At 38.4% G+C, this 14,586-nt stretch overlaps 1 protein-coding gene across 1 annotated transcript in view; it reads right to left on the bottom strand.

The window, feature by feature from the left end:
• Positions 1-765: 765 nt before the first annotated feature.
• Positions 766-14,586, bottom strand: part of syne1a (spectrin repeat containing, nuclear envelope 1a) — a 173,155-nt gene continuing 159,334 nt past the window's right edge. Inside the window, exons 130-146 of the mRNA XM_052098241.1 lie at positions 14,125-14,287; positions 10,576-10,763; positions 10,108-10,258; positions 9,428-9,610; positions 9,154-9,291; positions 8,416-8,607; positions 7,514-7,817; positions 7,310-7,378; positions 6,418-6,521; positions 6,163-6,289; positions 5,528-5,739; positions 4,407-4,607; positions 4,182-4,310; positions 3,454-3,666; positions 3,064-3,156; positions 2,069-2,127; positions 766-1,042 (exon numbers count right to left, since the gene is read on the bottom strand). Coding sequence (XP_051954201.1) covers positions 781-1,042; positions 2,069-2,127; positions 3,064-3,156; positions 3,454-3,666; positions 4,182-4,310; positions 4,407-4,607; positions 5,528-5,739; positions 6,163-6,289; positions 6,418-6,521; positions 7,310-7,378; positions 7,514-7,817; positions 8,416-8,607; positions 9,154-9,291; positions 9,428-9,610; positions 10,108-10,258; positions 10,576-10,763; positions 14,125-14,287 — 2,788 coding nt within the window. The 3' untranslated portion in view covers positions 766-780. The remainder of the gene's footprint in view (positions 1,043-2,068; positions 2,128-3,063; positions 3,157-3,453; positions 3,667-4,181; positions 4,311-4,406; positions 4,608-5,527; positions 5,740-6,162; positions 6,290-6,417; positions 6,522-7,309; positions 7,379-7,513; positions 7,818-8,415; positions 8,608-9,153; positions 9,292-9,427; positions 9,611-10,107; positions 10,259-10,575; positions 10,764-14,124; positions 14,288-14,586) is intronic.

The raw sequence follows: 14,586 nt of genomic DNA, 5'->3' as shown, positions 1-14,586 counted from the left end.
AAGATGAGAAATAAAAATGCTTTTAATATTATTATATTTTCAACCAAATGTAAAGAGCAGAAATGTTTACACATACACACACAAAAAGATGTATATTTTATTGTCAGCATTAGCAAACTGTACATACATAAATAGTCATAGACATTAAAATCATAAAGAATGTTTTTGTCATAGCACTCAAATTAAGATAATAAGTAGATAATCAGTAAAAAGCACACATCTCTCATAGAGCTACAACTATCAATGATTGTTTTGCATTTGTGAACTCCATGCCAAAAAAATACAAATACAATTTTAATTGCCATGCAAAATCTTATTTAAATAATACTGAAAATAACTTTTATCTACAGTTTAAATCTTAAATAATAATAAAAAAAATTACATTTAAATAAAATACTTTTCTTGCTTAAGCAAATAATTTTGGCCATTTTCTTGGACGGTATAGTTGCAGTACCTTATTATTATGTCAGTGCTATTAAGTACATAATACAAGCTTTAGTTTTTCTTCTGTTTCATTGGGACAGTAAAGGTTCACCAATTTTACTGTACTTTCGAATTTGTCCCTTAGTACAGAAGTCCAACACTATTCTACATTCCAATAATTTCAATAGTGGTACACGGTTGAGTGAAAAATGAAACTAGCAGCTGACTTGAACTTTACAGGAACAGGAACAATCAACTTTGGCTGTCACACAAGTCCATTCTGTGTCCTGCTAAGCCCTGCAGTTATTTTAAATATAATATAAAAAATAAAAAGGCATTGGTAAAGTCTCATCCAGCTCATACAGGTGGTGGGCCATTGGTGTAGCGCAGCATGGGATGGAAGGATCGGGCAAAATTGTTGGCATGGGCACAACTGTAATCTTCTTCAGTCATGGGCACCAGACAGGTTAGGCCCACTATGAGCAGCAGTAGGAGCTGTAGAGGCAGAGCTGCCCGGATCACTCGCAGCAGAAAGGGCTGGCAGCGAGCCACAGCAACGCCACCTTGTGACCCGGAGGAACCAGACTGAGACAAAGCGCAGCCAGAAACGCTGGGCAACCTAGGACAGATTGTGCCAATAGGTTATTTATCAGTCATTCTGAAATATATATATATATAAAAATACACACACAAACGTTTTTGGGCAAATACACAATACAGAGAAATTACTTATATTTAGTTTTTTTATGAAAATGTGAAAGGGTTCATAGTTTGTAATAGTCAACTATATAAATAAACTAGCTTCTGTCACTGTTTTGATATTTGCATATATTCATAAATGATTTCTTACTGATAGATGTGTATTCATTTGCAGTCATATTTTATGGATGTATTATAGGCATTTTTGAATTTCCATACATATTTTGTTCTTGGTTACATACCATCAAAAACATTATTTCCATATTCAGTAATACTTCATTATTATTTTTCATTAAGTCAAAACAAACATTATTTAATGCTTAACAAATCAGTAACACATTCAAATATGAATATTGTCAAATAAAATTTAGAAATATGAACTATTTGAATGTAAACACTATGTTAAGCATTACATAACATCATGCTTGTTTGCTATTAGTGAAAGTTTTTATGAAGTATTATGCATTTTTATGACTGATTTGAATTTGTCTCTGATATAAGGCAGAGATGGAAGTGAGGGCATTGTTTGCACAAAAAATAAAATTGCGAAAAGAAGATGAAAGCAACAAAAATCACATGGTCTAGAAAATGACTGATAAATGTCAATATTTTCACATGGTATTAAGAATTGTGAAAGGTGATGGATCTAAAAGGACTTTGAACAATTTTCTTTAAAACTATTATGTTCAAAGGACATCCAGCAAGCATCTGTTTAAATGTCAGACTCAATATTATGTTTTGGGGAAAAAGAACAAATAACAGTGTGTGGAAGAAAGATTACTAAGAAAGAATCCTTGAATAGGTTCCAAAAAAAATTATTTCTTAGAAGTCAACCCTTCACAACACCACCAAGGGATCTCTCCTCTGATTTGAATGGTTCTAATGTAATGGATCTGGATCTGGCTCCATCATCCCCCCTGCATTCTAAAGTCCAATAGACAGGTACCTGCGGCGTGGAAGTCTGGCTGAGGATCCTGGTTCTGACACACTACATTTGCCTCGTAGCTGTTGTGCAATGAGCAATAGGGAGGGAGGGGTAAAAGAAAGAAAGAAAATGTTTCAGTCCCAGCAAATAAGGACAAAACTTGTGGTGACAAGCAGAGATTTATAGCCAGGCCAACAATATAAAAACAAATCAGTAACAACAAAACAAAATGCAGCAGCAAATGAATTCAGTGGCAATGACAAAAATAAAAATAAAAACTTGCAAGGTGCAAGAAATTGGGCTTTTCAGAACAGACACCTTAAAAGGTGCACTCAGTAACTTCTGTGTTTGCAGAATTTAGGACTTACACCAACACCTAGTAGTGTGAATGTAACATCATTACAAATCTATAGTTTTCAGTTTCAGATAATATTGTAGAACTGATTCATAGTCAACCATGATTACTTTAATCCATGAGTGAAATTTTAGGTTACTGAGATTTAGCGAGTAGTATTCAGATGATCATGTGATTCTAATATGGCAGCCCCCGTGAGGGGACCCTCTCCATGTAGACTAAAACAGCTTTTATAAGGTTAATGATATGACTAGAGTCCTCATCTCATGTGAATGGCTGTGATTGTATACATATATTACAAAATTGCAATTAATTTATTTAGGAGTGCACCTTTTTTTAACAAGGAAATAATTACAGAGTGTGCCTGTAAAACAAATCCATTTGACTGGTGATAACAGTTGTTTGAATTGATTTAAAACATGTCTGAAAGGTAAAACCAGTATTTCTTGTATCATTTTAAAAAGAAATTACTTCTGTGATCAAGCCAACATATTTACAGGGGGCTGAGGTAGTGAAATAATACCAGAGGGATTATAATGGAAACATTTTTTTGAAAATCTTTTGCAGTTCCCTTGATAAAAGCTTCCTTAATGTAGCAGGAGTGTGACCTTCGTTGCATGCCAAAAATTATATTTTAAAAAAGGGAGAAGTGTTGGGTTACCGATTGTCGTTTAGTGGAAATGCTGATCTCTGAAACAGGATTGACCAATCCAGAAGAATCTGCCTCGTTTATAACAGACCAGAGGGATGCATCCTGTGAGTGTGGTGAAAAGTCAAGTGAGAACATAAAACAATGAGGAATAACATGATTATTCCTGGAGAGAGGAGATTTTTTTTCAAAGTCAGAGTGTTGGCATTTACTCTCTGATATTGCTCTTATACTTCTTCATCACAAGGAGCAGGATTTCTGTTGCTCTACACCAGTCACATACTCTGTTGTGAGTAATAAGGTGTTCCCTTATTATCAACACCTTTGTGCCTCTAAAACAGATTAATAGTTGGAAGAAGACTAGAAAGAGCTGAAATATTAACGATGCGCTTTTAGACTAACCTGTTTGTCCCCAGAATCCTGAAGCTCTTTTTCTAGCCGTTCCAGATCCTCGCTAACAGCCTTCAGGAGTAGACATAGGCGGTTCCCAATGACATGCACCCTCTCTTGGGCCTCCAGACACTCGCTCCCATGTGCCTGCACCAGCAGCTGCACTGAGAGCTCCTGCAAACCATTCACTCTCTGCTCAGTCTCTGTTAGCTCCCGATGAATTTGCTGTGAAGAAGCATTTGGGAATGTATTTTAGGTTAGTAAAAGATTAACATTTGTGTTCTAATACATTGTTTTTCAACGTTTGAGAATTTTAAGAACTTTGCGACCATGGCTGAATTTCAATTTGCATCCTACTGCTAAGGGTGAAAAGAACCTACAGCACTACCTACCAATGTCTAAGGATGCACTTTCAGGTATGAACTGAGCCAGTACAACACAAAAAAATATCACCTTATTACCAAATCAGAGAACTGATTCAAACCAATCCTCTTCCAAAGAATCATAAAAAATTAAGCAAGGATGAATATTTTGAAAATCCAACAGAATTAATGCACCTTTGACATACGCTTATGTTATGTACTTTGATTTGTGATGCACTATTCCTAACTGAGCATACTATATAGGGCAGATAGTATTGCATATATGGCTTCGGCCTTTGTTCATCCAATCCAGAAAGCAATCACCCATACTGAGAACCCACTCTAACCCACCCACCCACAGAATAATAAAAGAGGTACCTTCAGTGCTCTGTAATGAGCTCGTAGTGTATGTCGATCTAGCCCTGATGAGATGGGGACAATCTCATTCCTCCTGCGGTCAATGTTCTCCAGCCAGAGCAGAAGACCATGACTCAGCTCATGGAACTCCTGAAGAAAAGCACACAGTGTGAGTGCAGTCCCGTGTCTACCTATGTGTATTTGTCTTTATATATAAGGCTAGCTATGTGTTGTCAGTGTATGTACCTGGCACTGCATAAGAGCATCCTGAAGAGCTGTTCTCCACTCCTTAAGAGACTTTCCCAGTCGATCCCAGCATGTGTTCATGTCTTTGAGTCTAGCTTTCAGCTCCTTGCTCTTCTCTGATTCTGATTGGAGGAGTGCAACGCTACTTAAGTTCAGGGACAGTACTTTGGATTTAAGGGAATCCATGGCTTTCTGTAGCTCCTGTTTGTGTAAAAAGTTGAGATAACTTGAGATAAAGTGATCAGAGCAGATCATTGGAAGACCAGGCTTCAATAGCATCACGTTTTTCAGATGAGAAGCATATTTCTCTCTTGGAAAAGAGATTTTAAACTCAAGGAATTAACCTGTTAAAATAAAGGTTATAATAATAATAATATTTCGTGCATGTTAAGCGCTTAAAGCACTGAAAGCGAGATGAATGTCATAAAATGTTCCTCTGTTGCCCGAAATATCACAAAGAACTCTGCCATTGTTCTTTCACTGCTAAACAGACCTGTGAGACATTTTTAAGATGCTACCCACCAGTTGAGAAACATAAGTTAACAATAATTAACAGCATTGATGTTATCTTGGTCAATGTTACATTCTACATATACTAATGGATAAATATGCTTTAAAAATATTGTTCATTTTTAATTTATGATTCCTAATGCATTAAAAAAATTTAATGTACAGAACCTTATTGTAAAGTGTCACCTTTATTTCTATTTAAGTGTAAATATGAGAGTATCCAGGTTTTGCGTTATTAGGCCTTTATTTGTTTGTTTTTGTTGTTAAATTGCCTTGAAGGACAGGTTCCATTTTCAGCCTTTGGACTACACTAATGTAAGTGAGAGTAAAAATAACTGTTGATATCAGATGTTCTAAGAGCTGACCTAGCAGTGTATGTGGGGCAGTGGGATGCTGTGGGTTTCCTCAGGTTTATTTCTGTTATACTGACATCCTGCCTGATATAAACTCTCAGTATGGGTGTATATGTGAGTGCACAATTATTTTAATGCTGTAGACAGCTAAGGGTTAGTTAACTACAATATTTACAGTAATACTGTATTACATGCAGAAGCACACAAACATATCCATATGAACAAATAGTTGATTGTAAACCATTGGGAAACACAAACCTTCAGTTTTCTGATCTTCTGCTCAATAGTGTGTATATCTGTACTGAGATCTCTCCTCCTCAGTTCTGCTAACTCTGCCTCAGCCTGGCTGAGCCACACCTCCATGGCATCCAGTTCAGAGGTCAGCTGTTGCCACAGCACCAGGTCTTCTCTCTGTCTATGATGTACATCAGCAGACTGGGCCTGAATCAGCTCCCAGCGCTCAATCACACCTGAAAGAAACAATGTAATGCACAATATTATAATTAATTTGGAAAAAAATAATTCAGAAATATACCAGAGATAATCAACTTCACAAAAAAGTAGGCCAAATAGAACAATTATTTCGGACATGCTGGGCTAGAATACTATAATATTTTGTAAAGGATACTGGGTAATTCTCACAAAAACTGTCAAAGATTTCTGATTTTGTGAGAATTGAACTGTCCTAAAAAAAAACAACAACAACAAAAAACAATACAAGGAAGTAATCTGTGAGTATTATCTAACAGTAATTAACAGTGTTGGCTACTGCCCACATTTGATCTAATATGTTTCTGATATATTTGTGACTAACGTGCTGGATTAGGCCTGTGGGCCAGCAGTTGAATAGGCCTGACCCTATGCTCTACGTCCTGTGTGTCTTTGTGTCTAACCTGTGATCTGTGTCTCTGTGTTGTCAGGGTTGCTGAGTCCTGACAGGTTATCCTCTTCTTCCACCAGCTCTCCCTCAGCCCTCTTCACTGCTTTCAGACTGCCATGACAGTCATCCATTAACCGCATCTGTGCAGAGCACACAAACACATAAAATCCACTAGTAAATCAAATGTCCATCAACTTCTCATTCCATGGCTACATACTACCAATACAGACTAAATGGGTCCTGAGTGCAATATCAAATTTGTACTTACATAGCCCATGTAAGAGGTATCATGGCCACCCATTGCACCATCTGTTTGTTGTAGATTGTAGCGGCCAGTATCCAGCATATTATCTAATAACCGAACTGCTTCACCTGTGGGAAATTATGCATTGATTAAAGTGGGGTGTCAAAGGATCACCTTCAAAGTTAGTGTGCTAAGGATCATTATGAAATAACGTTAATAAAATGCTCACACAGTAAGGCACAAGTTTTAATAAGATGTTTTATTAATGTTTTTTTGCTGAATATGGAACATGAATTTTATACACAGAACCTAACTACCAGTCAAAAGTTTAGAAACACATAGGCCTACTCAATCTTTATTAAAACTTTCAACATTTAGAATGAGAAATTAAAGTTCGGAATTTTAGCACAACTATCTTATATTTTAGCTTCTTTAAAGCAGCTACCATTTGCCTTGCTTCAAATCCAGAGATCAATTTATTTTGACTGGTTGTGTATCTTCAGTTACAACAAATTGCAAATTTCAAATAAAACATCAAAATGTATGTGAATAATGGAAGATGGTGTTGACTGTTACATGCTGGATTGATTGTGTGAATGTAAAACTGTTCCATGCAATGATCCTATCCACAGAGCTAAACGTATGGCATGCATGTGGTTCCAACTTCATAATGCCATAACCTAAGAGTTGTTTTTTCAGCAGTGACATCAGACTATTGTTGCAATGAAAGGAACCTGGCATATCGTTGGCAAACAAAGTGCAAAAAGATGGATGAAATTGTTTAGTTTGGCAATTGTGGCAAGCTTGGGATACTGACATGCCTTTGTTTAGAAATGATGGAATGTTATTTGAAAAGGGCACTTCAGCATGCAGTGTGAATTAGCATAAATTTAGCATGCCACAGCTTATTGCCTACCAGAGGAGGACCTCAAAGTTTTTTCTGTTAGTTTTATATAAGCCTCAGGGCTCTCGGGAATCACAACGTCTGTGAAAAAAAGAAATACAACATAGATACAGTATACCAACAGTTTATAGAGAAGCCTGCTAAAAGTGGTGGACACTCAGCTGGGACATTATTTATTGCACTTAAATTTGCATCCTTCAAGACAAGCACACCCACCAGTAAGTGCTGCAGTGGCGATACACAGTAACTCTTCATTGTCATCTTTGTTTTGTCCCCCCCGCTCGGCAGACATGGTATGGCCCATGGGGTCCAGGTCATAGTCATGGTCCCATTCCAGAGGGATGGAATCGACGCTGGCAGGGGTGTCACGGCCAGAGCCATTTGTACGAGCAGGAGCTGTGGTAGCTGAGGGTGGTCTGCTCGATGACTGGGACAAAGAACCATCCTCACCCCACTGAAGATCTGAGAAGTCACCAGACTCAAATTCACGATCTGAGCCTTCACACTCATCATCGGCTAGCTGGAATACAAAATGAAATGTTAAGAAGATTGCTAGAGACTGATCACCTCAGACCACATTCATTTTCATTGTGTCTTTTTTCAATGAAAGTGAATGGTGACTGAGACTGAACGTTCTGCCATACATCTCCTTAAACCTGCTACCTGAATTAGTTAAATTTTAATTTTAATTCAGCAGCTGTTTTTAGATTGATCACTGACTCAAATCAAGTTCACCCATCATCACTGCTTGTTTTATTTAAAGAGCATCAATTAATAGTAAGCATTAGTTTTAGGTGTAATGCAATGCTGTGCTGACTGAGACATCTCTTCACAAGGATGAATGACCATATTTTTGAGCAATTACAATTTACAGTGAAACAGATTTCATTGGTTGTTTTCAATAAAAGTTTAGTAAAACTTAATAAACAAATTACTAAATGTATATATATATATATATATATATATATATATATATATATATATATATATATATATATAATTCTCATTAATGGATTTAAAAGCATGGCATGACTAATTGTGTCTACATTAAAACTTAAATTAAACTGTAAGGAGTAAATGTATGATTTAATGAATTAGTTGTATTATGTGTATCTCACCTGCAAACGAGTGAGTTTGCTGTAATAGCGCTCCACCCGACCAAACACCTCTCTACAGTATCTCTGCAGCTCATCCAGCTCCTCCTCTATGACAGCAGCATCCAGAGGCTCACTCTTCTCCATCAGCACTTCCCCCTGCCCAAACACACTTTCCATCTTTCCCATGTTCAGACAGATCTCCTGCTGAAACGCCTGTAACACACACCATAAATGCATCATACATACTGTACATAATATATTCTAAAACAGTCAATCAGCACATCTTATCAAGTGGCTCGCTGTGCATAACACTGCAGAGTCTCACAGCATGTGGAGGCTCATGCTACTCTCCGCGATCCACGGACAACTTACCACGCTCCCCATTGAGAGCGAGAACACCTAATCACGACCACGAGGAGGTTACCTCATGTGACCCTCTCTAGCACCTGGACTAATTTGGTTGCTTAGGAGACCTGGCTGGAGTCACTCAGCATGCACTGGATTCAAACTTGTGACTCCAGGGGTGGTGGACAGCGTCAATACTCAATACTAGCCAGGCCCCGGACTACTTTATTAATGAGACATCTCATTCCTGTTATCAGAGAACCAGTGTTATATTAGTAACCTAAAGTTTTAGATCAAACAATATTTGGCAGGCTCCATGCAGAACCTCTGAGAACCCCCTAAGTGGTCGCATGAATAACCCTTGCTGTAACAATTCCAAACAAACAGACAAACACAAGCAAAAACGGTGCTTACCTTTAGTTGTTTGATCTTAGCCTGCACATCACACTCTGAGAAGTGCTCAATGTTAGTGAGCTGCAGGTCCATCTCAGTCAGCCACACCAGAATACCATCTCTGGCTGTCTCAAACTCTTCTCGCTGACCAATGAAATGCTGCAGGACCAAAGAGAGACTAATTTATCACACTGCCCTTCTTTGAGGCAATGGTTCAATGTCAATAGTGACTGTTAAAGAGCTATTGAATAAAATAGTGTTTACAAAGTATAACATGAAACTGTCCAAACATTACCTTAAGCCTGCGCAAGATGGCAGCAACTCTCCTCTGTAGGATGTCCCACCGTTGGTTCCCATCATGCACCATTTGGCGTAGTCGGCAGGATGAGTCTGTGCGGTTCTCACGGGCCAGCCGCCGATACTGCTTATTGATCAGCTCCAGCTGGGTCAGACACTCCTGCACCTGTCTCTGAAATGCCTGCAATACAGTAATATATGCATTATTTACATACAATCTGTACATATGTTTGTTTGTTTTTGTGGTGGATCCTGTAGCGACTATCCATTACATGATATGTTCACAGGGGATAATACTATGTTAACCAAGTTAAAGATTTACCCCCAAAAATATTTTTTAAAACTGGACTGGCTTGCTACACTTTGCAAAATGCTTTCTAAGAAATCCTTGTTATCTAATTTAGCACTTTTAGCATTGGTTTCAATCATGAATGATAGTTCTGTATACCATAAAAACCTAGTACTCTTTGAGAGTTAGGTTGAAGTGTGCTTTTTTGTTTCCTGAACTGTCTTTTTTTAATTACAGCAGTGAGACCAGTGTAAAAATGACCCCATTGACCCAGTCTCTGGAATGTGAATGTGCAAATATCTGACTCATGGGACAGGCTGGTGCTGGCTAGTGACAGAAACTTGATCTCTTCTCAACCCTACTGACTTTCTCTGTGGATCTCGGATTACCTCAAACTTCTTAAGCTCCTCTTTAGCTACGGTGTAAAGCACTCCAGAGGAGTTGGGCAGAGCTGCTGTCCTCTCTGAGACTTTGAGCCACTCCTCAAAACGAGAGTAATCATCCAGAAACTTCTGCCACAGTCTCCATGTCTCCTCAATTCTGCAAACACACAATTTTACCAAGAGGTTTACCAAGAAATACTTCGAAATGACAGCTGTTCAATAATTCATCATGTACTAAACTCAACATCCACGATGATAAGACAATAGGCACGACGCATGCTCCAACAACTGTTTGACTGGTGGCCCCACTCAACATCAACAATACTAATACACTAACAACCTCCAGCCCATGAATGTTCTTACATTTACATCTGCAGTCTTTATAAGTTCATATTTATACACAGAAACAAAAGTGTACATTCTCCTTTAAATACCATGCTGAGTTTACCTATGGAAACAAAAACACAAACTCACTTGAGCCTCCTCTCCATGGCGATAGCGCAGATGTTTCTCCAGCGGCGGTCCAGGCTGCGTGTGGACTGTTGGATGGATTCACATTCGGCCTCAGTGGCACAGGCGTCACAGTCATGTAGCAACACCTCACAGAGGTTCAGCACTGACGCCACACCTGTGCTGTGCTTCTCGATGTCCCTCTGCAAATCCTGCACAATAAATATTACTTCGCTTTAAAAATCTGCCTCAGCGTGTCCTAACAAGGCATGATGTGACAAGCTTCCAGCAACAAGTAATTTGTATGTGTACACTGAATGTGAAGCTGCAGCGCAATGCCACAAAACCACAGCCAATCAGAAGACATTGATGTTTAATGTACAGTTGAGAGGAGTGAGATTTTGAACCAATGAGATTTTTACAGTAGGCAGGGATACCCTTTACAATGCTGGATGGACACTGTGTTACCAAAACACCTGTTCTCAGATTTCGGAAACTACAGGGCATCTGACATTCTGAAAATTATAGACTGATACATTTCATGGTAACGCGCTTGCCATTTTGATACTTTTAACCACTAGGGCTGGGTAAAATATAGTTTTGCCGATGCATCGTGATATTCATTTGAAGGATATTGATTCTTAAATCCCAAGATCGATATATCACTCAATGTGCAACCCACTACAATGAGAGGAAATCACTCGTATTTGCAACCAAATTTTGTGCTATGCGATAAAAATGAATATATTTGGCAACTGGCTGGAAAATGTTGACATTTCACTCAACAGTAATTGTGTAGTTTAGAAATGAGTGTTCAGCAGCGAGACCCCTTCACGCCGTGCTGAGAATAAAAGTTGATCGGCGTAATGCGTGTCCAAGAACGAGAACCACGCAACGCAATTGTCATTGAATACTGTCTCTTAATAACCTTTCTGTTCTTTACAGTCAGTTCTTGATCAAAAACAACTACAAAAAACATTTAATTCTAATCATGCATCACACAGACGAGGTAAAGCCATTCGAGTCCTCTAGTTAACATGCGAACATTTAAAGGTGCAATATGTAATATTTCCTTTTTTTTGCCAATGTGTGAATGGCTTGTAACTCAACTTAAAAAATTTGCCCTTTCTGGACTTCCTAGGTTGCCTATTAAAGCTTATAGAGGAGTGGAGTGGTGTGGTGGTGGCCTAAAGCACATGACTGTGAATCAGAAGGTCGCTGGTTTGATCCCCACAGACACCATCATTGTGTTCTTGAGTAAGGCACTTAACTCCAGGTTGCTCCGGGGGGATTGTCCCCATAATAAGTGCACTGTAAGCCGCTTTGGATAAAAGCATCTGCCAAATGCATAAATGTAAATGTTATAGTCTGATTTTCATATGATGGGAGTGGGTCGCTTTTACTGGGAAATTCCAAAGGATGTGAAGTTTATGCGTGATCCCAAGAGCCTTGCCTCAGTAATTTCTTCTCTTCCACTATTCAACAGTGACAACAAGGATGAATCTCAGTTGCGGATCGTCAATCTGTGCATCTTATCACGTGGCTTGTTGAACGCATTACAGTAGAGACCTTGAGCATGTGGAGGCTTCACGCTATTCTCCACGGCATCCACGCACAACACACCACATGCCCCGCTGGGAGCGAGAACCACATTATAGCGACCACGAGGAGGTTAACCCAACGTGACTCTACCCTCCCAAGCAACCGGGCCAATTGGTTGCTTAGGAAGCCTCACTGGTGTCACTCAGCACGAATTAGTAAAATGTATACTTTCCTAATGAACCTAGTTTAAAGGTCTCCTGTATAATTAACAGCATTAGCTGGGAGATTATTTATTTTATATGTAAGCAAAAGGAAATAAATTATCCCATATGAATTGATATTGAATCAAATCGAAATTGAATCGAGAGCTAGTGAATTGGAATCAAATTGAATCTGGAAATCTGTATCAATACCCAGCCCTAATACCCACCACAATAATTTATGTGGCATCATCAGGTCCAAATGATAAAGAATGATATTGCCTCTTTACGATCATATGAGTGTAACGATAACTGGTCTCTGATGCAAAGAGAAGATGAAGTGTGCTGGTAGATGCTGAGTAAAGCAGGAACTAAAAACTAAATGTTTTCATTTCAGTACATTCTGAGCAAAAAGTGTATGCTTTCATTCTGTTTCAGAAGTTCTGCAGCCTCCTTTCCAAATGGTTACCATTAGAGCACAATTAAAGAACAGTTAATAACATTCTTTTTAAAATGACTGTACTCTGCACTATAATGGGTGGGGGAAATACCAATTGCAGTGTTGCCAGATTTTGCAAGTGAAACAAGTTACACGGTCTGGAAAAACAAGCCTAAAATTTGCCATTTGCCTCACCAAAATATGCTAAAATAAACAAAACAAAAATTCCTGTGTGATTAATTTATCAGAACAGAAATCATAAACAGTTAATTGACAGTTTGTTACGATCCCTGGTTGTCTGCCCCGTGTTTCTTGTGTCACCGTCATAGACTACAATTCCCATGATTTCCGGCCCTCATCACTTTGTTATTGTTCTCACCAGCATGTCATTTTGTCGTTATCATGTCTGTGTATTTAAACCCTGTTTGTTCCCCAGTCATTGTCGATCGTTGAATGTAGATGTTTGGATGTGATTGTTGTAAGTGAATGTTTATGCCTTGTATATTCTGGTCTGTGTTCCTGCCTGAGCCCGTCGTGGATGTTTTCCCCTGTTTATATCTTTTGTTTCCCATCGTGGATGTTTTGTTTGTTCCAGTTGTGTTTGTCTAGTTATTTACAATAAAACCGCATTTAGCTACCCACTCCTCGTCTGTCTTCGTAACACAGTTATTTACAGTATAATTTTATTTATAGATCTGCTTCAGAGTCAAAACCCGGCAGCAACAAATTTGTATTATGCATCATATATAGCCGTGCATGTATATAGTTATTATACATTGTTGTTAAAAAGGTCTTCATTCAGAGAATGCAACATCCACAACAGGCAATTAGGCTAAGAAATGTATGATGCAGCAGTTTCCTTCAGGATCAAAGCACGTTTAATTTTTTCAGGCAACTTGAAGTGGTGAAGTTCCAAATATTTTCTGAGATAAAGCCTTTGGCCTTTGGTTTCATGAAAAAAAATATTGGAACTAAATTAACCGGTTATAACTGATTATGAGCATTTTAAAATAATGTTTTCACTCCGAAACAATTGACAATCATTTTGTTCTGGTTTTTGGTTACGTTCTGCAAGAAATTTCATTTTTTTTCGTTCCTTGAATCGTTTTTAGTCCCTGGGGTAAAGTGAGGATAAGTGCTCGTGATGAAACAGTAAGTGGGTCAGTGGGTCTGGGAGTGAGCCAGGTAAAGTCCAGATCTAATTTTGTCTGAAGAGACTTCAGAGACTCAACTCTCACTTTACTTTGAGAGATTTAACCAGTGTGTGTCTTTTACATCTCAGGAAAATGACCACAAATAGGTATTGGCCTTTCCTTAGAAATACTATTGTATGTTTACATACCATTATGTGATCAAATGAGAATGTTTGTATTATTTCTGTATGTGTGTTACCTGCTGCTGGTTGAGTTTTCTTTGGATCTCATGGGAGTCACAGGTCTCATAGACAATGGGTCTTGAGAGTTCAGTCTCAATTTGAGCCAGCCAGGAGCGCAGACTGCTCATGTTCTTATCCAGCTGCTGCACAGCTACTAGTGTCTCCCGTAGCTTCTTTACCCTAAAGATCCCAGAAACAGAGAGGCAGAGAGAGGCCAAGAGAAGAGACTGTATTTAATGAATAGTTCTCCCAAAGAAATGAAAAGTCAGTTATCATTTACTTCATCATGATGGCATACAGTATCTTTATGTGAGGTACACCATTGACATGAATGAGGTTTGGTCAAAAGACAGCCAAGAAACATTTAAGTGTCAAAATGCATATTGGGTATACAGCCAATCTTTAATCTTTGTTAAAATACTATATTGATTAAATGTTAAATGTAAACATATTTTATATACTCTTAAGTACAGCATATA

The sequence above is a fragment of the Xyrauchen texanus genome, chromosome 30, assembly GCF_025860055.1.
Source record: "Xyrauchen texanus isolate HMW12.3.18 chromosome 30, RBS_HiC_50CHRs, whole genome shotgun sequence".
NCBI classification, from domain to species: domain Eukaryota; kingdom Metazoa; phylum Chordata; class Actinopteri; order Cypriniformes; family Catostomidae; genus Xyrauchen; species Xyrauchen texanus.
The sequence above is the reverse complement of the archived record's forward strand: the minus strand, read 5'-3'. Positions and strand labels throughout refer to the sequence as shown.